At 50.2% G+C, this 25,981-nt stretch overlaps 1 protein-coding gene across 4 annotated transcripts in view; it reads left to right on the plus strand.

Moving 5' to 3' along the window:
* Positions 3,941 to 25,981, plus strand: part of ATG16L1 (autophagy related 16 like 1) — a 42,179-nt gene continuing 20,138 nt past the window's right edge. Inside the window, exons 1-11 of one of the 4 annotated variants that reach the window (XM_021074591.1) lie at positions 3,941 to 4,225; positions 7,804 to 7,897; positions 12,221 to 12,326; positions 13,026 to 13,099; positions 13,956 to 14,207; positions 18,611 to 18,676; positions 21,325 to 21,411; positions 22,092 to 22,148; positions 22,351 to 22,398; positions 22,988 to 23,090; positions 25,046 to 25,151. In XM_021074591.1, coding sequence (XP_020930250.1) covers positions 4,111 to 4,225; positions 7,804 to 7,897; positions 12,221 to 12,326; positions 13,026 to 13,099; positions 13,956 to 14,207; positions 18,611 to 18,676; positions 21,325 to 21,411; positions 22,092 to 22,148; positions 22,351 to 22,398; positions 22,988 to 23,090; positions 25,046 to 25,151 — 1,108 coding nt within the window. In that variant the 5' untranslated portion in view covers positions 3,941 to 4,110. 4 annotated transcript variants of the gene reach the window in all.

The raw sequence follows: 25,981 nt of genomic DNA on the forward strand, positions 1-25,981 counted from the left end.
CTCTGGGTTCCCGTCGTGGCGCAGCAGAAACGCCTCCAGCTAGCATCCATGCGGACACACGGTTCCATCCCTGGCCTCGCTCAGTGGGTTAAGGATCTAGCGTTGCTGTGAGCTGTGGTGTAGGTCACAGACGCAGCTTGGATCTGGTGTGACTGTGGTGTGGTCAGCGGCTGAAGCTCCAATTCCATCCCTAGCCCGGGAACCTCCATATGCTACAGGTGCGGCCTAAAAAGAGAAAAAAAAAAAAAAAAAAGAAGAAGTTGGACTTGAACTCAGAACTGGAGCATCTCTTCCCATTTATCTTACATCCATTACAGGCCGTCAGAATCTATTTCAGGGATGCCGCTTTCCAGCAAAGCAAGCTGAATCTTTTAGACTCTCATTATTTACCAGAACAAATAAAAACTCTTCTTTCAAGATTCATGATTTGTCTCCGGAATACTCAGACCACCTAATTTTCTCCTCCTTCCTATTGCTCAACCCCCATTCAGCCATTCCTCTCAGGGTCCCGGGAACCACCTTTGCTCTTCGCCAGGAAAAAGCCCTCCCTGCTGGCTAATGCAGGAATTGACTTCAAATTATTTCAAATTATTTTCTGACCTATGCATTCTAGCTGAGCCAAACTGCACTATCAGCTGAGACAGAAACTGGACAATGCAGTGGTTAAGGCAGAGACGCTAGAGTCAAATTGACTGTGTTTTGGGGGTTTTTGGTTTTGTTTTTAAACATGGGATGCTACTTTATTCTTTTTTTTTTTTTTTTTTTTTTGGCTGCACCTGCAGGATGTGGAAGTTCCTGGGCCAGGGATCAAACCCAAGCCACAGCAGTGTCAATGACGAATCCTTAACTGCTAGGCCACCAGGGAGCTCCCAAACTGCCTGTTTGAACCCAGATCTTGCCGCTAACTATCCAGGTGTGCTCTAAACACCCAGGTGTGCTCAGGTCAGTCACTTAACCTCTGCATGTCTCAGATTCCTAAGATGTAAATGAGAATAAAGATGCTAACAGGGGTTTCCATTGTGGCTCAGTGGTTAATGAATCCGACTAGGAACCATGAGGTTGCTTGCAGGTTCAATCCCTGGCCTTGCTCAGTGGGTTAAGGATCCGGCGTTGCTGTGAGCTGTGGTGTAGGTCACAGACACGGCTTGGATCTGGCATTGCTGTGACTCTGGCGTAGGCCGGCTGCTACAGCTCCAATTAGACCCCTAGCCTGGGATCCTCCATATGCCGAAGGAGCGGCCCTAGAAAAGGCAAAAAGACAAAAAAAAAAAAAAAAAAAAGTGCTAACAGTAGGTAAAAACAACCTTACTGAGTAGGTTGTTGGAGGATTCAGAGTTACACTATGTGAAATATTCAGAAGAGCACATGGCCCATGCTGTTGTAGAAGGGTTCCTCCTTGTTGGTTTCTCTCCCACAGGTGCAAGTGCTCTGCTGAAGAAAGGGTTTTATCAACAAACCTACGTTCGTTTCTGTAACTTTCTCTCTCATGTGTCGTACATGTATAATGCACAACAATTAGAAAATGCACATAAGGGAGTTCCTGTTGTGGCACAGTGGTTAATGAATCCAACTAGGAACCATAAGGTTGCGGGTTCGATCCCTACCCTCGATTAGTGGGTTAAGGCCTTGCTCAGTGGGCTAAGGATCTGCTGTTGCCGTGAGCTGAGGGATCCAGATGCGTCTTGGATCCCGCATTGCTGTGGCTCTGGTGTAGGCCAACAGCTGTAGCTCTGATTAGACCCCTAGCCTGGGAACCTCCATATGCCACAGGAGTGGCCCTAGAAAAGGCAAAAAGACAGAAAAAAATGCACATAAGATATAGAAAATACATACAATAAAAGGACACCAGAGTGTCTCTGCTACTGCCCAGAGATACTCCTATTTCCACAAATTCCATTCATTAATTAACAACATTTACCGAGCGTCTAATATATGAAAGGCTTCATGCTCCTGCCAGAGATAAAACGATAAGCAAAGACAGACACAACTCTTGCCACATAGTTTAGAGTCTGTGACGGAGAGACATGCCTTAAGCGAGTAAGGATAAAATACATGCAAAGCTGCTACTGTGATAAATGCTATAAGCAGAGAGGTACACATGTAATAGGGAGACTGAGCTAGTCGTGAAGGTCTGTTATTTGAAGGTTACGAGGAAGTGACTAGTGAGCTGAGAATTAACTCACAGAAATTAACTCAGAGAAGTCAGAAGGGAAGCATTTGCCCAACAGAAGCACAGTGAAGCCAAAGGTACTGCGTGGTGAGCAGAAAGGGGGTGGGGAGCCACAGTGTACACCAGACAAAGCTGGCCAGTTACGGAAGGGGCAGAACTAGAGTTTAGTATCCTTAGTTTAGAAATTATATTCTCCATTCATTCAACAAAATTTTGCCTATGAGGAGCCAGAGACACAGAAATTTCTACGTAAACTACATTGCTACCATATACTCCTATTATGAACTTTTTTTGAACAATAAATACACAGCAGTTTAACCCTTACTGGTGGAAATATATACAGATTGGTCCCCGCTCTCCGTTATTATTAACAACGTTGTGTCAAAGATTTCTCTGTGCGGGCATTTGTCCAAATATCTGTTTGCATAACTTCCTGTAAGGAAATCTGCTGGTTCTGCAAATTTGTGAACATGCTTAATCATAATCTTGTCTGGGGAATTAGCATAGTCAACTCTCAAGACCTGATGCAAGGCTCTTTTGAGGATGGTACCACTAGTATACTCTCAGTGACTTTCAGAAACTGCCTTTTCATTTTCCTCGGGGTGTGAGGAAGTCCCTTCTATTTCTGATCCCCGTGGGTCTTTCCCACAAATTCAGCTCACTCACCACTGGCTGCCAACAAAATATCTTTACAGCTCTAGGAGGCTGACTGTCCTACTCCCAGGCTCCACAGAAGATGAAAGGCTTTCTTATCTGTCTGTGAAGGATCTTCCTCTGGACTTGAGACACATGGAAAGAGAAGGCAGTTTCTGACATTCCTTTCCTCTCTTCTGCCTCCTACTTTGTTAATGAAGCAGATCTATTTTCATGAAGTAAATTCACTAACTTGCTGAAAGCAGATGGAGCTCAGATGATTCTATTACAGACCAAGGTTTTCCATTCTGAGTTGACAGATGCTATCATCTCCTGAGTCTGTGTCTTCTACCTCCCACTTCCATCTACTGGCTAATGGGCCTTTTCCTATTTCACGGTCCTTTTTGTATCCCAACCCTTAAATTACTTTCTAAGGATCCAGTCACTGTTAGGTCATAGGTAATTTCTAGGCTTCTAGTGATTAACATGGCTGCTCTGGTCACATCTTTCTTTAGCTGTTCTTTGCATTCCATTTCTTCACTGTAAATAAAAACTTGTTTCCCGGGTCAATGAGACGCTCTTGATAAAGCAACCAAACGTTGGATAGAACTCTGAAGGATATCAAGTCTAGGTATAAAGTTAGGCTTACCACGTACAGGCACAGTGTGAACTGTACTATAGAGGTAATTACTTTTAATCCTCATGACAACTCCGTGAGGTGGGTATCTTTCCTTCCCGCTTTAGGGAACTTCCCCATTTTACAAACTGGGAAACCTTAGGGAGGCTTAGGGAGGTTGTCACTATCTATGGTCGGGCAGCTACGATATGGGGAGTTTACAACTCCTGGTACAGTGGATAGAGAAAACGGAGACAGGCCAAGAAAGAAAATACAAAACAAAGAAAAGCAAGAGAAACAGCAGGTGGACAGAAACTGCCCTTTAACTGTTTCCTTCTCCCGCCCCCAACCCCGCAGGACAGAGCCTCCAACGTGGTCGGCACGCCTCCTAGCGGCCGCACCTCTACCACCGACACTTCCGGCCCCGGGATGGTGTCATTAGCGAGCGCCCGACAGGTGCGTGCGTGCGGCGTAAGACGTCGGGTGAGGAGGCGGTCCTTCCGGCCCAGTTCAAAGCTATTTCCGTCAGGGATCGGAAGTCCGTCCCGGATGGCATCGTCGGCGGCCTGCGCGCGGAGCTGAGTGCTGGGGCTGCAGGCCTCCAGCGCGCGCTGGCTGCCTCATGGTGCGGGCCCCGGCCGCCTGCTCCCGCTTGGCTATTCGGCGCTGAGGCGCCAGGGCAGCGGGCGATATGTCGTCGAGCCTCCGCGCCGCGGTCTTCCCTCGGTGGAAGCGCCACATCTCGGAGGAGCTGAGGCGCCGGGACCGGCTGCAGAGGCAGGCGTTCGAAGAGATCATCCTGCAGTGTGAGCGGCGGGCGGGCCCGGGGGCAGGCGGTGGACTCCGCCGAGGCACGCGGGGCGCTAGTGGGAACCGGAGGCCGAGCCCCCCGCGCCGCCCGCGGGCCTTTTTAGATCTTTTTCGCTCTTCACTTTTATCTTTGGGTGTGACTGCGGAGGCTCTCGCTACCGCATCGGGTATTCGTCACGGGCAGGCACCGTTCACGTTTCTGCTGGTAAATCCCAAGTGCACACAGCGCTTGTGTAGTTAAATAGCCAGGTTCCAGAAACATCCTGTTCCGGGCATCGCGTTACTGAAACAGTTACAGACTTTAGGCATTCACTCGCGCCATTATCGTCATCTTCTCAGTGCAGTGAAATGCTCGCCTTGCATTTCTCAGACCTGTTCTTCACCTCGATGTTCTTTGATTTTAAAATATTTAGAGTCTTTTAACGTATTTTTCAGTTGGGACATCATAGTCTTTACCGTTATTGAAAATTTCTGTATGAAAGAGGTGGCTCACACCCACCCCCGCTGCTGCAATTCGAGTACAGAAGTGTTTGTGCCCTTAGATACCTTCTAATGAGCATTTCCTTGCCCCACTTCCTCCCCCCATTTTTTTTTTTTTTTTTTTAACCAGAACTAATGACACACTTCGGGGAAGAAACAAGCATTCTTCTGACCTATTGTTTTGTCTTCCTCTTGAAGTAAGCCTGCAAGCCTCAAATTATGTTGATGATGGGATTCAAGTACTATTGTTGTCCTTTATTGAATTCTGATTATACTAGATTTGTGGTTCCTGAATGTATGGGCACATGAGAATCAGGTGGGGACTTTTTTTTTTTTTTTTTCATTACAAAGCCCAGACCACACCCTAGGCCAGCTGAACTGCAGTGTTAGAGAGTGGGACACAGGATTCAGGATTTTTGATGCTCCCCAAGTGATTCTAATATGCAGGCAAATTTAAGTGCTATGGTAAATAGTTGGCATGTATCGTTTCACTTGGTCTTTCCAAAAATTCTCTGAGGCAGATCCTATTATTGCCCTTTTTCCAAAGAGGAAACTGAGACTGTGGGAGATTAGGTAATGTTTCTGGGAAGGTACAGCGGATAAATGGTAGGTCCTGGTTGGGCACACAGTCTCAGTGGCTTCTTTTTTGCATTTGCTTTTCTCTCTTCATCCCCTAAGAAGTAGCTTTCCTTGCTTTTGCCAAGCCCCTCCTCTTAACTAGGATGTGGAGAAAAGGGTGGCTGTGCCACTCTTGTGCTAATTCCTTACAGTCTGAGAAGCCCCAGCCGCCCAGTGCTGTTTCGGAAAAGCCGAAAGCACAGGAAACGCCTTCCTCAAATGGGATTCCGTCTTGGGTCACATGAATTCAAGTCATCAGGTGTTTTAGCAAATGCTTGTTCTCTAAAAGGTAATACACATTGCAAGTCAAATTGGGCTGGAGGTCTGACTGCATTCCCTTCACTCACCTGAGGCTGGTTTGCTGGCACCCATGAAACAGGGGTGCAGCGTGCTCTGCCTGCTTCATAAATACAGTGCTGTGCGTCCAAGTGCTGTGAAGCCATGGACATAATTGTCTATAAACGGAAGGTGCCTATAATTACATTGACGATTGAATGTTTTTCTGCGCGTTGGAAGTAGACGTCTTAAAGGGGGTGTAGGGTCTGGGAGAAAGGTCAGAAGGACAGATGGGTCTGGAGAGGGAATGCAGCTTCAGACAGCAGATGTGAGTCACGCACGTCAGAGGGGCCTGCGGAGGGGAGGAGCCTGGGATGAGGGCTAAGAGGGCTAGACGGCCTCTGCCCATGGAAAATCTTCAGTGTCGGTTGTGGGGGGAGCTGGCATTCGGGGGGTCACTTCTGGTTTGACTGTGGAACAGCCCGCCTCTTCACTGCCCGCCTCCCAAGGCTGTCGGAGTTTCCTGTTCTGTCCCTCCCTCTGAGCTGGAGCAGAAAGATAAAAAGAAGGGACAGGGACAGCAAGCCTCTCCCCCCCACCTCCATCTTTCTCTTTCGTGAGAGGAACTTTTAGGAAGAATCCCTCTTGGATACCCCAGGTCCTTTGAAAGGCCTGCTGTTACTGGGCACCGCTGTGACGTTTCAAAGATCTTACCAGGGACTGTTGACACTGAAGCACATCCAGGGCCGGATTCACTTCCCTGCTCTGCTGAACTAAGTTACTAAATTAATGTAGATGAAGGTAGTGTTTCTGTCTCTTTCTGCCCAGAATGTTTCTTTTTTCTTTTTTTAAGATGGCCCTGCGGCACACTGAAGTTCACGGGCCAGGGATTGAATCCAAACCACAGGTGCAGCAATGCTGGATCCTTTCACCCACTGTGCTGGGCTAAGGATCGAACCCTCAACAGCGACCCGAGCCACTGCAGTCAGATTCTTAACCCAAATCTTAATACCTGGGATTTGTTTCATCTTCCCCAGGTAGCTGGCCACAGTGGGAACTCCCCAGTTTTCATTTTCTGATATCAAGAAGTAGGACTCCACCCTCTAAGAGGAAGGATAAGCTCTTCTAGCAGGAAGAGTCACTAGCATAAACCCTGCCAGATGTGTAGAGCAGCTTGAATCTCAGACGTTTGGGATTTGAGGCGGCCCCCATCAGGTGTAGGCATTCCGTAAGTTTCCCACGGTCCCTTTCTTGTTCTGCTTAGTGCCTCCCCCCACCTGTGATCTTGCTGGCCCCCTATGTGCATGTCATTGCTAGCCCTGCCTTTTCTTTTGAAATCCTGCACTGTGTCCCCTGTCACATTTATTACGCTCAGAGAATTCATTTCCCCCCAGCCCTTTGCTCTGACATTCCCAGGCAAGTTAGGATCTTGTGCCCAGTTGGCTGAACAGGAAACCTCAGAATTCTGTGTTTGACTTCTTACTAATCAATATCTGTTCACGTCACTGCCTGCTTTTAAAATTTGGTTTCAGCATTGCCAGTAAGAAAAAGTCTAAGTTTCTCATCCTGGCTTTCATGTGTTGGCACTGACTTTTTTATCTCTAGCCACTTACGAGACAACTCTTTAGACCTTCTGCCTGGACCATCAGTCATTCTCACCTGTGAAACCATCTGAGAAATGAGTGAAAAACTCACTCTTCTTTTTTATGCTTGACCTCCCCACCCCACCCCCATATCACATTTCCTTAGCTCCCCGAAGTCAGGGCTCTGGTTTGTATTTGTATCCTTAGTGCCCTGATCTAAAAATTAAAATCCCCAGATATTCTCCCCTATTACTGAGAGGTGCATCGTGCTTCCTTTTTCCATTGTGTTTTGGTTGGTTGATTTGTCTCCTCTTCCCCAGGTAGGTAGGTAGCAGTGGGAGTAGAAAGCATTGTTGAGGGGAGGGGAGGTGTTTTGGGAGTGATTTTCCACAGGTTCCTTGGGCTGGGCTCTCTATGCTTGGGCCATAAAAGGTGTGTGTGCTTCTGGAGTTCGGACAGTTGCTACAATCTGTGACAAAGTGCAGTGCCTGGTACTTTGAAACCCGATAACGGTGTAGCCTACCCTGTCGTCTTCTGGATTTTTTCCAAATCTTTATGAGATATTAAGTAGTAATAAAGCATACATAGATTATAATAATTGTTCTTTTCTTCGATAGATAACAAGTTGCTGGAAAAGTCCGATCTTCATTCAGTGCTGGCCCATAAGCTACAAGCTGAAAAGCATGACATACCAAACAGGCATGAGATAAGGTATTTTGAAACTATCCTGTATTATTTGTGTTTCCTCCTTAACTGAAGTTTGTCCCGGTTCAGTTGTCACTTCTCTAAATTTGAAGCAAACCAAGTACTGTTTTTGTGCCTCAGTTTTTGTCAGTTCCTTTTAAATAAGAAATTTTGAAGCCGAATAACTAAAATCATTTTTTGGAAGGTATGTTCCTACCCACCTAGAAGACTCCTCAGTACGCCGGAAGCCTGAGAGAGATTGCTTAAGGCACTCAGCCAGGCCGGTTCCTCCTCCAGCCTGCCGGGGTTCACTTTTTCTAAATAATCAAATGAGCATCTTGAGCAGATTTATAAGATCGCTGATACAGAGTTGACTGGCCTGTAAACACGAGTTGTTTTTTATGCTGTACTGGTCCGTTGATCCTCCTTTTTGGTTCAGTGTGTTTCAACATATTTCAGTGTGTATCAAACTAGCAGGTTGCAAAAAGGTTTTGGTTTTTTTTTTTTTTTTTTTTTTTTTTAAGAAAGATTGGGGGAATCTGCCTTAATAGGAAGGGTAAGTATTGCTTCATTAAATATGTGAGTGTGTGTTCATGCTGGGGAGTCTGCTATGTTCACTTAGGTCATTCCTGTAAGGGTCCCTTTTTGAGGGGCCACAAAAACCTGACAGCCCGACTTCATCGGAGCAGCTCAGAGGGAATCCCTCTAGAGTGCCCTCTCCTTTTCCGTTTGTGTGTCACGTTTGCACATGAAATTTGGTGGTTTGTATGGGAACAGTATCCATTTTTGCTCTAAAATCTATGTGCTTTTTTGCATATCAGCTCATGTTTAGCAATTGTAAAAACAAAGTTCATCATAACTTAGGATTTTAAGGGGAAAAACCAGAAATCAAGGCATAGCTTAATTTTTCTCCTAAGGCCACATCTGTGAAATAACTGCCTGTCATCCCTGTTTCCTTATGTGCGGAGACGGTCTCTGGGCAGAGGCTGGGGTGGGAAAGAGGAACAGATGGCCTGGCCTCGGCTCCATTTTTGCTAAACAGCCGTTCAGGAGATGGCGCCTCGCTATGGTCTTAGGAGGCCTTCTGCAGTGACTAAAGTCTTCGTGGCTCTGTTTTGATCCTCTTTCGATGTAGAGAGTCTGTTTCTCCTTTAGTCAGCTAAAGTCAGTCAGCTGAAAACTGGAGTTCCCATCGTGCCTCAGTGGTTAACGAATCCAACTAGGAACCATGAGGTTGCAGGTTCAATCCCTGGCCTTGCTCAGCGGGTTAAGGATCCGGCGTTGCCGTGAGCTGTGGTGTAGGTCACAGACGCAGCTTGGATCCCACGTTGCTGTGGCTCTGGTTTAGGCTGGTGGCTACAGCTCCGATTAGACCCCTAGCCTGGGAACCTCCATGTGCCGTGGAAGCGGCCCTAGAAAACGCAAAAAGACAATAAATAAAGTCAACTGAAAACTTAAAACATTTTTAAGTTTTGCTGACTGTATTCCCATATCCTTGATCTGTCATCCAAAGTCCTGTGCTTCGAAAGGGGAAGGTACTGTCGGTTAGTAGCCAACATTCTTTGGACCGAACCCCGCGTCCTTTCTCGCAAACTTGTGTTGGTAACCAGCCCTCCCCACAGCCTGGCTTCCGTTAGTGGTACCCAGAGTTTCCACACGTCATCTGTGATTCCTTCTTCCCTCGATGTCCTGCTCCTCCCCCTCTGCAGTCACCCAGGCCTGGAGATCCTTTGCCCACGGTGTCCTGTGCGTCTGTGCCTCGGTTTGCATTTGCCACCCCCTTTGTTGCTTATCTGCGCTCCCATTCCTGAGACACATGACGGCATGCAGTGTGGACCAGGCGTTAGGGGGCGGAGGTGAATAAGCCAGAGTCCTTGTTCTCTAGGACCTGAGCCTAAGGGAGGAGACCCACTCGAGGGGTTGCTAGTGGGAGATGGGTATTCACAGAAGATAAGGACCTAATTGGTTGCTTTCTCCTTCCTCCTCTCCTTAAGTCCTGCCCCTCCAATTCTAATTAACCTCAAAACACACTGTGCTTTAAAAGCTTTATCTCATCAATTATCTGAGTCCCCTCTTAAGTGTTTTAATCCTTTTGCTTACTGAATAGATTAAAGTGAAACTCTGCTGGGAAATAGTTGATTCCGACAGGTTTTTTGCCTTTTCCTAGTCTACAGCTGCTAGAGATGCAGAATGTTGGGCCTTACCCCAGACCTACTGTTTGAGACATTCTAGGGATGGGGCCCCGCGGTCATCTTGCTGTGAGAAGACCTTTGGGGGGTCCTGGTGACCTCTAACATTGGAGGACCACTGCTTTTCAGATTCCTTGTAAACTAGCCCTGGGCACCCAAGAGCGTGGTGGAAATGCAGCTGACTGGCCCTTTGGGACCTAACGAACCTGGGGCGAGGCCCAAGAATCTGTTAAAATCTGCCATTAGTTTTTTTCCCCCTAGTGAAGCACTGTATTGGGCTTTAGTGAGCAGTTTGGCTCGAATGTGAATACAGTGGGAAGTGGCTTTGGCCAGAGGAGTGAGTGCCCTGTGTCCTTGCCTTCATCTCAGGAGTCCACTGTAAGGTGCCAGCTCCTGGGAAGAAGGGGCTGGTTTTATATTTTCCATACTTCACATTGCTTTACATTAGAATAGGAGATTTGATAAAAGTCATTTCTAGTCCTTCTTATCCCCATATACAGTCAGTCCCGCAGGCCTGTTGCTTCTTTTGCCTGCTTTAGGGTGGCTTCTTACAGGCGTGTGCCATTTCAGGCTCTTGGCGGCCTCTTCTCGGGCTAAGACTGAGGAAGCACTAGGATGCTCAGAGGAGGCAGTCTTCGTATGTCTTAGAGCATGCAGTGCAAACGCTTCGGAGGTTTCTCCCCTTAATTAGTATTGGTCGCGTGGAGCAGACAGTCCCCCTCGCCTGCAGACGGCGACGTCCTCGCTTACCGTCTTCCTTCCTTCTCTCCATTCGTGTGCTGTCCTGGGCGGCGGTTTCCCTCCTCACTGCAGTCTGAGGATTTGCTCTGTAGCTCTCGCTGACCCACACCTCTGGTCACCTGCTGCTGTTTCCCAGGTAGTATGCAGACACCTGCTAACCTTCCCAAACAGCATTGCTTTCAAGGCGGCCTGAACTCAGTCCCTGGCTCCAGATACATCTGTTTGCTGACCGCTTCTACACATCGGCCTCCAGCGTGGGCCTCTACTTGACGTTCCAGCTCAGTGTGCGTGTTGATGCAGTTTCCACTCCACTTGGACGTCCACAGGGAAGGCGCCCCTCAGGCTCTGCCCACCTCGGGGGGTGTCCTTTGATCCGCTGCTCAGGCCTTTTAAAAGTCTGGGAGTCATCCGCGATGCCTGTCTTTCTCTCACTCCCCCGCGTCTGGTTCAGAGGCAGGTCCTGCCGTCTCTCCAGAGCGGACCTCGCTGGGATCCGACCACCTCTCACCTGCTCCGCTCCTGCCGCCTTGTCGAGTCTGGCACAAAGACTAGCTTGTGAACTGGTCTCCCTGTCTCTGCCCTTGCCCCCTGCAGTCTGCTCTCCGCCCAGCACCCATAGCGATCCTTTTAAAACGTAAGTCCTTCCTCTGCTCCAAGCCCTCCAGTGGCTTCCAGTCATGCATAGAAGAAGCCACCATCCTCGGGCCTGTGAGGCTCTGCAGCCACCCCACCCCCCTCGCCACCTACACTGGGGCTGCATCACACTTGCCCCCAAGAAGCCCGCTGTGCCGCCACCTCCAGCCTTTCCGACACCTGCTGTCTCTGCTCCCAGGACTCGGCCCCCAGGGTCCCATGCCTTGTCCTCACTTCTTTCCTGTCTCCAGTCGTGCACCTCTCAGGTGGATCACCCCATGCGGACCAGGAGCCCTGCCACTCTCTGCCCTTCCTTACCCTGCTTAGTTTGTCCTCACGGCGCAGCTGACCCCCTGCCTCCGAACATTGACTCGTCGGTTGTTCGTCTGCTCTCCGCTCATCGTCAGCGGCATGCGAGCAGAGCCTTGCGTTCCCTGCCTCCTCCCCGCGGCCGGCACAGTGCCCGGCGCAGAGCCGGCTCTCGGGTCCTCGTCCTCCCTGTTTGCCTCAGCTTCCTTCCAGAGTCCATCCTTTGCTCCTGACCCGGCTGGCCGTGTGAGCTGTGGTCGGCTGGTTTTACCCTCTCACGTCTCTCCCTTTCTCCCTCAGGTGTGCGGTGCTCTAAAACTGCAGGGGCCCGGAGAACTGACCTGCTTTGTTGGCTGTGTTAGCATGTGCAGGTTTGAATTCTAAAGTCACTGCCCCAAGGCCTGAGGAGAGGTGTCTGAGGTCTCATTTTTTTCCCATCCTTTTTGCATGCTCTCTTCATCTGCCTGGGGGCGCTTAGTCCCGGACACGATGGTGCGTGGAATGACAGTCAGCTCCAAGAAATGGCCCAGCTGAGGATTAAACACCAAGAGGAACTGACTGAGTTGCACAAAAAACGTGGGGAGGTAAAGACAGCCCCTCTCCTCATCTGCCTTCTGCTCTGTGCGGGTCCCTTGGTGGGCAGGACGGGGGGCAGGCACTTGGCACTGGCATTTGCAGCCATCCTGGCCACATGTGGTCACCAGCTCTGTCTATGGGACTGAAACGCCACGAAAGGTGTGAGACCTCCGTCAGCAGGTGGGCAAGCCATCAAGAGAACTGCCAGGCAATCCTGCTCTAGGATGGCATGAAAGGTACAGGGGAGGGATTTTAAAGGAAAGACGCGTGCTCCTTGGTGACCCGAGAGTTTCACTAATACCTTCGTGAGGCGTGGACCCTGCAGTTACGAAAAAATTCAGTGAGAGAGAATCAGTCCTGAGCAGTGATTACCCTGGAGGGGGTGTCTAGTGGCAAATTAGGAAAAAGTGCAATTTGCCATCAGTTCTCCTGGTTGATTTTATCGGCTGAGACAGCTGGGGCAGAGGGCTAGACACACGTCCTCCGCAGGAACCTGGCGGTCGCCCGGATGACTCCTCATCCGCCCAAGGCTGCCTTTCCCAGGGAGTCCCTGTAGGCCCTTCCCTCGGCCACCCTGCTCAGCTCGTCTTTCCTGGTGCCTTGGCCCAAGCCCCAGGCCCCTGTTTTTCCCTTGAAATAACCCACTATTGATTCCACCTGAGACCCTAGAATCTCCTGTTTAGGAAGGCCTTCTTCTCTCCCCCCAGTTAGCTCAGCTGGTGATTGACCTGAATAACCAGATGCAGCAGAGGGACAAGGAGATGCAGGTGAATGAAGCCAAGTGAGTAGAGCCCCCACCTCCTTCCTGCCGGGTCCTGGGATCGCACTTGCTGTTTCACTGAACTCTTGTGAGCAGGGCAGTGGCGATCGGCAAACAGTAGTCACTCTGGACTCAGCACGGATTTCATTTCCGGTGTAGGCCTAGCCGGGGGTCCTCGCCTACGCCCTGAGGAGGGAAAAGGCAAGACCTGTGCCCTCAGGCCTTCAGGGACGGCACACCCTCGGAAGGCCGTGGCTCTTGGAAGTGTCCCTGAGGCGTTCATAGTTCTCCCGAGGCCCCTGCATGTGGGCAGTGGTTTCCTGTGTCAGGGCGGGCCTGAGAGAACCGTGTGCCTGGCCCTTGGGACGGGGGTGAGTTTGGGGGCAGGGTTGTTTTTTTCGATCTGAGAGAAGCCGGCCAGACAAGGTAACAGAGACACTCCAAACCCTAGGCCCTGAGCCGGGTGGGGAGCCTGGCGTCCGTGCGCCCTCTTTCCTCACTCTGCAGAGAGGGGTCTCTAGAGGCTTAGAGAAGGGGAGGACTTCTCGGGCTTTCTCACTCCGTGGCGGAGCTGATGTCATGCCCAGGGTGCCCCCCAGCTCCCACTGCCACTCTGCGTCAGCGTAAGAAGCTCCCTCTTCCTTCACATGCTGCTTGTCTGAAAGGGACTTCAGTCTTTCTTAGCCTGGATGGCTTTCACCTGGGCGTCTCCTCGCCTAATGAGATTGTCCTGTAAACCCTTGGGGCTGGGCCTGGCCAAGTGAGTTGTGCTAAACCTGAAGCATCCTCCTGGGGCCTGCTGGGATGGCCGAGGTCCCCACAGGTGGCCAGGCTCACAGCTCCCGCGCGGTGTCCTTCCTTTCCATCCTGCTTCCAGGATTGCAGAATGCCTGCAGACCATCTCTGACCTGGAGACCGAGTGCCTGGAACTGCGCACCAAGCTTCAGGACCTTGAGAGAGCCAACCAGACCCTGAAGGATGAGTACGACGCCCTGCAGATCACGTTCACTGCCCTGGAGGAGAAGCTGCGGAAGACGACTGAGGAGAACCAGGAGCTGGTCACCAGATGGATGGCCGAGAAAGCCCAGGAAGCCAACCGCCTAAATGCAGAGAATGAAAAGGATTCGAGGTGGGGGATGAGTCCACTGTTACTGAATTGCATTGTTTGGAAAGTACAGCCTCGTTCTGATTAAACAAAAGAAACCCTGCAGCTCTGACCGCACGGCAGGGGCCCCGGGGAACACTGAGAAAATTAGAAAAAGCAGTGGCAGGTACAAAAGATGTGTGTTAAAAGAACACTTTCACAACTGAGCAAAGGAAAATCTCTCAAGAGGGCTTTGGCTCATACGGTTTTTTGCCAGTGAATTCTTTCCATGTTTTGAGGAGAAAAGCTAATTCTTGAACAATATAAATTAAACCAGAGTTAGAAAAAGATTGGAATGCCCCCACCACCTACAGTTTGTTAAACTGTTCCAGCTATACCAAAAATTCTGGCCTTGTTAGTGCACAGGGACAACCCCACGTGGAAATAGATGTGACATTCCTAAAGAAAATTCATTGGTACATTTTCTTTTAACTCGGTGCAGTCCTGTTGGGATTTAGCCCAGGAACTAGAAGATGGTTTATTAGGAAATAGACTAAGTATATCTCATAAGGTGGTCAACTCCGCTTTAGTAAATCCCAAAAATGCCCCTTTGCTCAGACTCAGCTCCCAGTTCTGATTAAAAACTCTTAAACTGGGTACAAAGCTTTTCATAAAAACACCTGTCTAACCAGCGGCCAGTGGTGTACTTTGCAGGGAAGCCTCCCAGCCTGACGCTGTGAGTCTCAGTGAAGGGGCATGTGTTGCTGTCTTCATGGTCAAGGTCCACCTGCCTCCATACACACCCATCAAAGCTGAGAATGAGAAGGGAGGGCTTGGGCTCATGACCCAGAGATGTTTTGGCCAACCAGCTAGGACCTGAATGCAGGGGTAGGGACGTGGGTTGTGATTAGCCACCTAGAAAACCTAAGAAAAATCACCTGAGAAGCTAGTCATGAGAATTCAGCCTCACACACCTAGAAAAAAAGGAGCTCCCTTGTGGCACAGTGGGTTAAGGACCTAATGTTGTCACTTAGTGGCTCAGGTCACTTCTGTGGCTTGGGTTCAGTCCCTGGCCCAGGAATTTCCACATGCCACTGGCACAGGCCAAAAAAAAAAAAAAGAGTTCAACAGAGATTAGAACATTTGATTTTAAATCCCCATGTCAGTAGAATTTGAGAAGATTACTGCATTTAAGCTAAAAGAATGAATACAGGAAGTGAAAGAGCCTTAAAGAATAACAGGGAGCTCTAACCCTACCCGATAATAGATTCAGATTTCATAATCTGTGTAAAAACTGAGGCCATAAGGTAGAAGTAAAAAATGCTACTATCTGCTGTCTCTCTTAGGGAAAACTCCTAAATTAAGGAGCATTAGAGGACTTGCCAGACGTGAAAAGTAACGGTAGTCAAGAATGGACTATAAAAATTTGAGGTTTTGTAACATCAAAGAACACTGTTCACAGTCAACTAGGGCAGGCTGTTAAAAGCAGGTGTCCTCAGCACACAGTCGGCGGGGACAGGCAAGCGCTCGAACGGACATGAAGCGCGGAGAGCTCCTAAAAAGAGCCATAGGCAGGGTCGGCGACTCTGGCCCAAGGGCCTGTAGGGAGGACAGTGGCAAGGGCTCCTGGAGTTCCCCTCATGGCACAGCAGAAGCAAATCTGACTAGGATCCATGAGGTTGGGGGTTTGACCCCTGGCCTCGCTCCATGGGTTAAGGATCCAGCATTGCCATGAGCTGTGGTGTAGGTGTCAGTTGCGGCTCGGATCCTGAGCTGCTGTGGCTGCAGTGTAGGCCAGCAGCTGCAGCTCTGATTCTCCCCCTAGCCTGGGAACTTTCATGTGCCGCAGGTGCGGCCCTAAAAAGCAAAAAGAAGAAAGGGCTCCTCGCATTGCTTCCTGCAGCCCCCTGAAGGGCCTTGGGGGTGGCGGATGCCTACAAAGAGTTCCCGCTTGCAGGACTTCATCCTTAGTAAGGGGTGATGCTTGTTCACACGTACAATTTTGTGATGGTCCCTTGTTCACAGTAGTGAAAAGTTAGAAGCAGTACGTTTCTTGGAAAAAAGTGTGATACTTTCATACAGTGGGTTTTGGCCAAGTCATTTAAAAGATGCATACACTTTGTATGCGAGATTAATGTAACTGGAAACGAGAGGTCACTTCACACAACGTGATCCACATCGTGAGCGGATTTAGAAAGATTACAAGGCATCGTGTTGTTAATAGCATTTATTTCTGAGTGGTGAGGGTATGGTTTTGTGTTCTCGTTTTATGCTTTTCTGTATTTTCTAATTGTCTTAGTTTCTGTTCGGAAAGAGTGAGCTGCCCTTTTTTACATCTGTCTGTCTGTCTCACGTGGAAGTGAACTCGTGTGGCTCGAACGCGCAGCTCTCAGGCGGCACGGGGCTGGCTAGGAGCCCGGGCTTCCCTGGGAGTCGTCACGCTGCCCGGGCTTCCCTGGGAGTCGTCGCGCTGCGGTCGTAGGCAGCGCGAGAGAAATGAGCAGGCCTTCCCAGGGAGGTGGGGTGTGCGGCTCATGACACGCCTGCCCTGCTGCCTCCCGTCTCCCTGGGCGTGTGCCCTGCACCCGTGAACACCTGATCGCCCCGTGCGGGGCCCGGGGTTCTGGTCGTTGCTCAAGTCCGCTGGTTCCGCCTTAGGAGCCTCCCCGCTTCCTGCCCGTCCTTCCTCTTCAGCAGCCCCGGTGTACCTGGGTCACAGCGGAGCACTGTTTGGAAACAGCGCTTCACGTTCTCCTCCCGCGCCAGGCTGGGGTGTGTCCCCCTGGCAGCATGGTGGCCGCTGTGTCCCACGCACTCAGGGAGCCTGGGGGCCGAGAAAGAAGGCCATTGCCTGTCGACTCCTCTAGCGCAGGCGGGCTGCGGGCATTTGTCGTTCCCCCCCCCACCCCCGGTGGCTCCAGCCCCGTCCTTTCCCTCTCTTGTCTGCAGCGCCCCTGAGACCCCGCTCTCCCCACAGAGACGCGTAATTTACAGGTTGTCTGGTCCAGCTGAGGCAGATTTGTTCACCTGTATTTCTTGTTTGTCACTGGTCCTGTGAGACGGACTTCGTCTTTCGGTTTGAGATTCAGAGTGGAAAGCAGTTCTTCAACTTAGAGCTTCATCCCGCTCCAGGTTTTAATGTGATACCTGGACCACTTTGCCCATTTTTGAGACTTACCACTGTGATAGAAGCTTTTTGGAAAAAATTTCAGGAGTTGCCGCTGTGGCACAGTGGGTTAAGTACCCGACATTGTGACGGCAGTGGCACAGGTTACAGCTCCAGCTTGGATTTAGTCCCTGGCCTGGGCCACATGTGTGGCCCAAAAAAAGGAAAAAATAAGAAAGAAAGATGCGATTTGCTTTTCCAGCAGAAGTCTTTTTTTCGTGGCCACATCTGCAGCATTCGGAAGTTCCCAGGCCAGGGATGAAATACCCGTGCCACAGCAGCAACTCAAGAGCCGTCACAACACCAGATCCTTAACCTACTGTGCCACAAGGGAGCTCCTTTTTTTTAAGAAAAAAATTCCCGCAGAATTCAGCACTTGGAGAGGAGAGACAAGATGGCTCTGAGAAGGGGACAGAGTGGAATGCTGCATGACCACATTAAAATTTTGCTGCAGCAGAGCTTGTGTCCAGCCCTAGTAAGTTGAAGCTGTGCACATTTTGACGGCTTAAGAATCTCACTGTACCTCAGTTTCCTCATCTGTAAAATGGTTAAACCTTGTTATAAGGGTTAAATGAGTTCAAACCTATAAATAATAAAACCACGCCAGGTACAAGCAAATTTTTATTACAATTTATGCTTATGGCGTGTCAGTGTACAACTTTACCATAGAAAACTGTTTTGGGAGTTCCTGTTGTGGCTCAGTGGAGACCAATCTGTCTAGCATCCATGAGGACGCAGGTTCGATCCCTGGCCTTGCTCAGTGGGTTGTGGATGCGGCCTTGCTGTGAGCTGCGGTGGATGTCGCAGACACGACTCGGATCTGGCTGTGGCTGTCGTTGTGGCGTAGACCGGCTGCTACAGCTCCGATTGGACCCCTAGCTTGGGAACCCCCGTAGGCCGCAAGTGCGGCCCTAAAATAAAATTTTAAAAGAGAGAAAAAGGAAACTGCTTTGACCACAACTACCCCTGGACAAACCTGATGAGCGTTTCTGTCCTGAGAGGCCCTGGCAGGCTGGCTTCTCCTTTGCTGGTTCTCTGCTCTAATAATGTAATCCCTCCTTAGGGCCTTGCTGAAATCCGTCATAACGGAATCCTTACAGGTGTTGCAGACGTGGGTTTGGGACTTTTGAGTATCTTTACCCAGGGCAATTGTTAAATGCACTGAATATTCAAATGTGTTGTAATAGAGGTAGTAGTGTTTTCGGAGCCAAAACCCCATGCTTTCCTTAGGTAGACAGAAATAGTGGGCCTTTTATTTTTATTATTATTATTATTTTTTTAGGCGGCGGCAAGCCCGGCTACAGAAGGAACTCGCAGAAGCAGCAAAGGAACCCCTGCCAGTCGAACAGTGAGTAGAGACGTGCAGATGAAAATCAGTGTTTTATTTCTATAAAACCATTTTACAGATTGTAGAAAGAAAACTGGAAAACCTAAGGGAGAAAATGAAAAACACTCATTACCTTCTGGGAAGATGTTCCAGTTTATAGTCTTAGCCGTGAGTGTGAATTCTGACTCCCTGCATCCTTAACCACTGGTAGCCTGGCTGTTTTCCCACTGACAGCTTGATCCGTTTTCTGTCCCACCTTGGGACTGGGGCAGTGTGAAGCTGGGCTGGGGCTCTGTCTCTTGCTCTCTTCCTGGTTCGTGATATCAGGTGGAGGTTTGGGCAAACCCTTGAAGCGAAAGTAAGACCTAAGATCTTCTAGAACAAAAGAACTAGTGGACGTGGAGCTTTTCCTAGTCTGGAGTTGGGTAGAGGGTCTTCCTTGAGATGTGAAGCTTTGTTTTGAGAGTGGTGGATGTTTTCGTGACTAAATTCCCTTTGCTCTGGTTCAGTGTGTGGGTTTTTTCCTCTCATTGAAATAGATTCTGGAATATAGTATTGGCATTACGATCCTTTTTTAAACGTGGTTTGCTTACTTGTAAATGGAGGGGAGTGGTTTAAATTTAGTTAGGAGTCATGGGAGTTCCTGTCGTGGCGCAGTGGTTAACGAATCCGACTAGGAACCATGAGGTTGCGGGTTCGAGCCCTGCCCTTGCTCAGTGGGTTAAGGATCTGGCGTTGCCGTGAGCTGTGGTGTAGGTTGCAGACGTGGCTCAGATCCAGCGTTGCTGTGGCTCTGGTGTAGGCCGGTGGCTACAGCTCTGATTCGACCCCTAGCCTGGGAACCTCCATATGCCGCGGGTGCGGCCCAAAGAAATAGCAAAAAGACAAAAAAAAAAAAAAAAAAGGAGTCATCTGCCAGACAGAGGTCTCGATTTATCGGAAAACAAAGCTTCTCATAAAGCCTTTGCCTTAAATGTAGCTTGCATGTATGTCTTCTCTACTGTCACAGGAGGAAACTAAATCTCAGGTGTATTTGCCTAAAGCTACAACCTAGATAAATGACTGACGTGGAAGTGAGTTTGGTTTCCTTAAAAGTAACAGCTTACAGAGGCATCATTTGTCTGCCTCCTCTTGGCCAGCATAAACAGGAGACTAGGTATAACACAATTTTAAAAGGTCAAGGGACTTCCCATTGTGGTTCAGCAGAAACAAACCTGGATAGTACTTATGAGGATGTGGGTTCAATCCCTGGCCTCGCTCAGTGGGCTAAGGATCCCGAGTTGCTCTCAGCTGTGGTGTAGGTCGTAGGTGCGGCTTGGATCCCGAATTGCTGTGGCTGTGGCGTAGACGAGCAGCCCTAAAGAAAAATAAGTAAATAAGTACCAAAAGGTCGAGCATTCTGCCCAAAACCACACAGGAAGTGCCGGGGCTAGAGTGAAAACTAGGGGTGTCTGACTGGAAAGCCTGTTCCTCTCTGCTTCTGTCCTAAACTGTTGACATAGGCTCAGCTCATGTTTGCCATGCCTGCTGTTCTGTTATCACCCTTGCGTGAACACAAGCAACTCCCCTAAACCACAGCTTGAGAGGAGAAGAAAGCCCAGCCTGTCCTCTGTGTGTCCTCAGGCCTGCCTTTGTTCCCTAATCTGCCGAGACTGGGTTCACTTGCAGGGAATCCTAGAATCAGTAGCCAAGGCAGACACGTTCACTGGAACTTGGTTTAACTGGCTTGGGAACAAGTTCTGAAGTGTATATTTACATAGTCCAGGTAATCACAGAAAAAGCTCCGAGTTCTTGTGAATCCAAACATTTGGTAATAAAGTCTCGGTTGTTAGATTTTATTATTAGACTTTTCCACCAAGGTTGCACCTCGGTGGGAAGTCATTAAGACCGAAGTAATTATTTGCCTTACCCCCACAACCCGGAAGACCGGGGGCTGGGGGGGCTTCCCGGGAGCTCTGCCTCCGGTGGGAGGCGCAGCAGCGAGGGAGTGCTTCTGCACCTCGACTCTTCGCTGTGAGACGTGGCAGGCTCTCCACGTCGGAGACGCCCAGCGTCAGGGAGCAGTTGCGCCTCGCTCGTGCTCTGCTGTCCTTCCCTGTTCAGGCGACGTTTAGAGCCGAGTCGGGGATGAGCCTCTTGGTTCCCATGCCCTCCTAGCAGCCCCTTTCTTGTTGGCCTGGACCTTCTCCCTACCCTGGCGTCCCTTTGTGCCCCGCAGCTGCCCGGCTCCCCTCCGTGTCACCGAGCCCGTCTCCCGAGCAAGTGCCGGAGTGCGGTCGTCGGCCCGCGGGAGCCCTTTAGCTCTAAACCAGACTTGTGATGCGGAGGCTCCGCCGTGGTCCTGGTGGGCTGGTTACAGACTCAGTGAGCTGTTACTTCATCGCTTTCCAAGTGGGCGCTGCGTTGAGACCTACAAAGATCCAAAGCTCACTCCTAAAGTTATTTCCCTGGAATTCTGGGTTGGGTTTGAACAGATTGGTGCCTTTGGTATTGCTCAGGCGGCAGCTCCTTTTTCTCCAGAGAACCATTAACCAGCCCCCTCTGGCCCAGTCAAGTCCCACAGGCCGTGTGTGGCTCGGAAGGGCTGCTGGTGTTGGCCTTGGGAGAGCAGGCGCGTCCCAGCTCCTGTTGAGCAGAATCCAAGACCCTGCCTCTGCCCTTCTTCCCAGGGATGATGACATTGAAGTCCTTGCAGATGACACCTCCGATCACCCTGAGGAGACTTCTCCCGTGCGAGCCATCAGCAGAGCAGCCACGTAAGTAGACAGGCTGTGCCAGGAGAGCAGCGCCCGAGCGGCGGCCCGGCAGCCCGCCTGTGGGCAGGGCCGGAGGGCGGCGCGGGGCCCTGGCCCGAACGTGCAGCCCCACTGGCTCCGCCATGGCGTTCGCGGGGTCCAGAGCGGGCCTGTCTTTCTCGGTCGCCTCTGCGTAGCGGGAGGCCAGTGTCTCTCGGTGCTGCCCCCCGTGCTGGGAGGAAGAGCAGGAACGAGTCTCTGGCTTCCAGAAAGACGGGCCTGGTCGGGCAGTGGGACCGTTTAGATTACTGTTTGATTCTCACGAGGGCGCTAGGATTTTCATTTTATTTTTTAAATTTTTATTTAATTTTATTTAATGTTAATTTTTTGCCAAAGCAGGACACATAGAATGGGATCGTTTATTAACCACGAGTAGTGTTAGGTCAGTTAGCTTCACTCACCGTCTAACTTCCAGGGAAGTTAAGTTAACGCTAAGGAGCCATGTTTCTTTGAAAACTCCGAGGCTGGGTTTGCCCTCCTGTTTTCTGGTGGCTCAGTACGGCGAGGGGTTTCTTGCCTGGGGTTTGGGAACTCGGTGGGAAACATGCTCCCAGATACTGATTTTGGTGGACTGTTTTTGATTGACTGATTATTTGGGCAAAATGTTTCTAAGGTTTAAACCTGTCCTCCCTCCTCTCTAGTAAGCGACTCTCGCAGCCTGCTGGAGGCCTTCTGGACTCTATCACTAATATCTTTGGGTAGGTTAGAACACCTTCATCTTGCTTGTTGATATGTGTGTCAATAGACCTGATTTGTTAGTCCTTTTTAAAACGTTCACCCGAATTTCAGTGCAGAGTATCCAGATGCCTGAATTTCAGCTTTTCATTTAGCTTCTTCCTTTTTCCTCAACTTCCTTTCTCTTACTCTCGCTGCGTGCTGACCTCTGGCCTCACCCTTTAGTCTGTCCGAGTCTCCCCTTTTGGGACATCACTCTTCTGATGCTGCCAGGTGAAGACATTACCCTCTCTTAGCCCAGCATGCGAGTGCGGGTTGTTGGCAGTCATGCTGCTCCCCACTGCCCCAGCCCCGTCGTCACGTGCCCCTGTGCTAACAGGACGCTTTGCATGCTGCTAGGAGCGCCGTCAGCCCTGAGCCGTACAGCAGGCACGCGCTGGTCGCTCGCTTTTGGCATGTGTTCGGCTCCGCCTTGACCACAAGTGTACGCTCAGGATGACTGTGACGAGGCCTGGGATTGGGTCTGGGAGAATACCGAGGCGCTCCCTCTGAGCAAGCGGTTACGTTAGGTTGAGAACATTTCTAGCAGTTTCTTGACGGGCAGCAGTTACTGCTCAGGATTGCTTTTCAGTGTTGAGTTGTGGAGCCGTGCGTTTAGTGAGAAGGAGAGTGCAGGTAAGCGCCTGCTGTCTTTCCACTTGTCGGTGGGCGAGGATGCTTCTGTTCTGGGGAGTCGTTCTGTGGTTTAGAGGGTCAGAAGGGAGCAGAAGCTGTTAATAAAAGACATCTCTGAATCCCTGCTGAGGGTTTGGTGGACAGTAGCCTGTGCGATCCTGATATTTTTCTGTATGTTACTTCTCAGGAGGCGCTCTTTCTCTTCCGTTCCTGCTCCCCAGGATAACGTGGATACCCATCCAGGTTCCAGTAAAGAAGTGAGGGTGCCAGTGACCGCCGTGTGTGTCTTTGTAAGTACGGTTTACCCCACACCCCACCACACTTCATGGAAACAGAGCCTGGCCACTGAGGGAGCCTCTCTTCTGCTGCAGCTCACAGAGCTTGTCGTTGCCGTTTTATTTCCGTCGAGCTTTTGCTCCCTTTGGCTGTCTGATAGAAGGGATTGGTCATATTTTGATGAGCAGCGTTGATGTATTCTGCGTATCTTCAGAGAACAGAGTTTATTTACAGGCCTCCTCTGTAATGTCGCGCTGGCTCTGTGAGAAGGGATTGGTAGCGTGAGGGATGGGGCGAGGGAGAACTCATCGGGGATGGTGAGAAATTAGTAATTCGGGTGATTACTGTCACCAGTTTGGAGCGAGAGGTTCTGGTCAGTGGTCTGTTCTGGAGAGTCAGTCAGCGGGCAGTTCTTGGCCTCACACATTATACCCGCATCTGTGTGATTGTGACCATTCAGAGCACGTGGTTGGAGGCAGGAGACAGGCCTGGGCGAAGCCACTGTGACACCCCGGCTGTCACCTGGAATCTGAGCTGGGTCCTAGTACCAGAGAATAATCCGGGTCCCAGCCGGGGAGATGGAGCAGAAATGGAACCTGCCCGGGGAGACGGGGAGTCCCTGGCTCAGGGCTGAGGGGGTGGGGTGGAAGGGTGCGGCCCAGCCCAGTTAGGCTGGCTCTTGGATGGCGTGGGGGGGAGTCAGAGGAGCCAGCTGGGGGAGAGAGAGACAGGCTCTAGAGATGGGGTGGGGTTGACCTGGGGGGAGCTCTCAGTTCCAGGCATAAAGAGGAACTTCAGCAGTTATTTCCACAGAGGGACCTGGCTGAGCAATTAGCCACCTTGCTCGTCAGAGAGAGTCCTGCTCTGGATGAGGAGTTGGATGGGGGGCCGTTAAGGCCCCTTCCCACCCCACTCCCGTGATTCCCTCACAGCCCCGGGCACCTCGGAGGTCGATGATGATTGGTAAAAGGTCTGATTGCACTCGATGTCACAGTCCCTTCCCTGCCCTCAACTCCCAGCAGCCCATGGTGTCCCTCCCATCACATTTAAGTCATGTGTGTGGGGTCATGGAGCAGCTGATAGCGTGGGATTCTGTCAGCGCGTGTTTCTCAGAGTGTGTGGTTCACAGCTGACACGTGTCCAACAGAAGCAGCTGTACAGGAGACTGAGGAGCGGCAGCCCTGGGTGTGATGGTGCATGATCTCAAGTTTTCAATCTGAGACCTCCTAGGTAGAGGGATGCCATTAAAGGTGGTGGCGGGGAGTTCCCACTGTGGCCCAGCAGGTTAAGAACCTGACTAGTGTCCATGAGGATGCAGGTTCGATCCCTGGCCACTGTTGCTGTGAGAGCCCTAAAAAGACCAAAAAAAAAAAAAGGAATCGAACAATAGGAGTTCCCTGGTAGCTCAGCGGGTTAAGGATCTGGCATCATTACTGGTGTGCCTCAGGTGCTGCCCCCAAAAAAGAATTTAATGACAATAGAATCTCTGGAGACCCTGGGTCAGGAACCCAGGTTTATGGTTGGGTCCTCTCTCTCTTTTTTTTTAATAATTCAGTGAATTTTATTGTATTTATATTTGTACGCCCATCATCACAACCTAATCCCAGAACATTTCCATCCCAAACCAGCCCACCCCTTCCTCCCCACGACCTGTCCTCCTTGGTAACCGTAAGTTTTTCAAAGTCTTTGAGTCTGATTCTGTAAATAAGTTCATTTGTGTTCTTTTTTTTTTTTTTTTTTTTTTGGCCATGCTGTAGCATGTGGAGGTTCAGGGGCCAGGGATCGAACCTAAGCTGCAGCATTGACTACACCAGGTCCTTAATCTGCTGGGCCACCAGAGAACTCCTGAATCCCCGCTCTAATGATGGATGTTTAACCTTTGGTTAGGAGTCCAGTGTTCCTTGGTCTGGGGCCCTTTTTTCTGGGAAATGGCGGTGAGCAGGTCTGAAGCAGGGGGCTTGTCTTGCAGGACGCTCACGACGGGGAGGTCAATGCTGTGCAGTTCAGTCCGGGCTCCCGGCTGCTGGCCACAGGAGGCATGGATCGGAGGGTGAAGCTCTGGGAGGTGTTTGGAGGTGAGAGACAGAAAGACGTCTTTGAGTCGTTCATCCTCTCAAAACATACAGTGTTCTGTGTAAGGACCCATCTGACCAAAGTGTTATTTCCATCTCAGTTCTCCTTTACAGCTGAGTGGATGTTTGCTCTGGGTTTTCAAGAAGTGACCAGAGAATTGGGGTTAAGCTATAGGTACGTTAGCATTTGTGTTTCCTCGAATACAGGGCGATCATCTTCCCAAACAGTATAGGTTTTAGAAGGGAAATTTAAAAATCTTACAGTTACGGACTCTACAATTAAATTACACCGCAAGCTGTGTTTTGTGTGTTTAATGCCAGCGCCCGTAGCCTGGGGAAACAATGGCTGAGGTTGTAGATGAGCTTGAGAATAAAAAGAGGGGGCGCGTCGCCCAGGAACATGTGTTTAACAAACAGCTTTGTCTGTTGAGAGCTCTAAGGCCAAGACTCTCTCTCTTTGATTTGATGTTGTTTCAGAAACGCTGACCTCAGGGTACTCAGAATACGATGGCATTAAAAGAGGAGATGAGAGTTGGTGAAACTGCGCAGAATTCTGAATTTGGGCAGAACCCCCAGGTTTAGTGTTTTGATATTTAGTTAAATATACATGTATTTGGAGTTCCTGTCGTGGCTCAGTGGTTAATAAACCCAACTAGCATCCATGAGGTTGCGGATTTGATCCTTGGCCTCGCTCAGTGGGTTAAGGATCCATTGTTGGCTCTAAGCTGTGGTCTAGGTCGCAGACGCAGCTTAGATCCCTCATTGCCCTGGCTGTGGTGTAGGCCAGCAGGTACATCTCTGATTAGACCCCTAGCCTGGAAACCTCCCCGTGT

This window comes from Sus scrofa, chromosome 15 (assembly GCF_000003025.6).
Source record: "Sus scrofa isolate TJ Tabasco breed Duroc chromosome 15, Sscrofa11.1, whole genome shotgun sequence".
NCBI lineage: Eukaryota > Metazoa > Chordata > Mammalia > Artiodactyla > Suidae > Sus > Sus scrofa.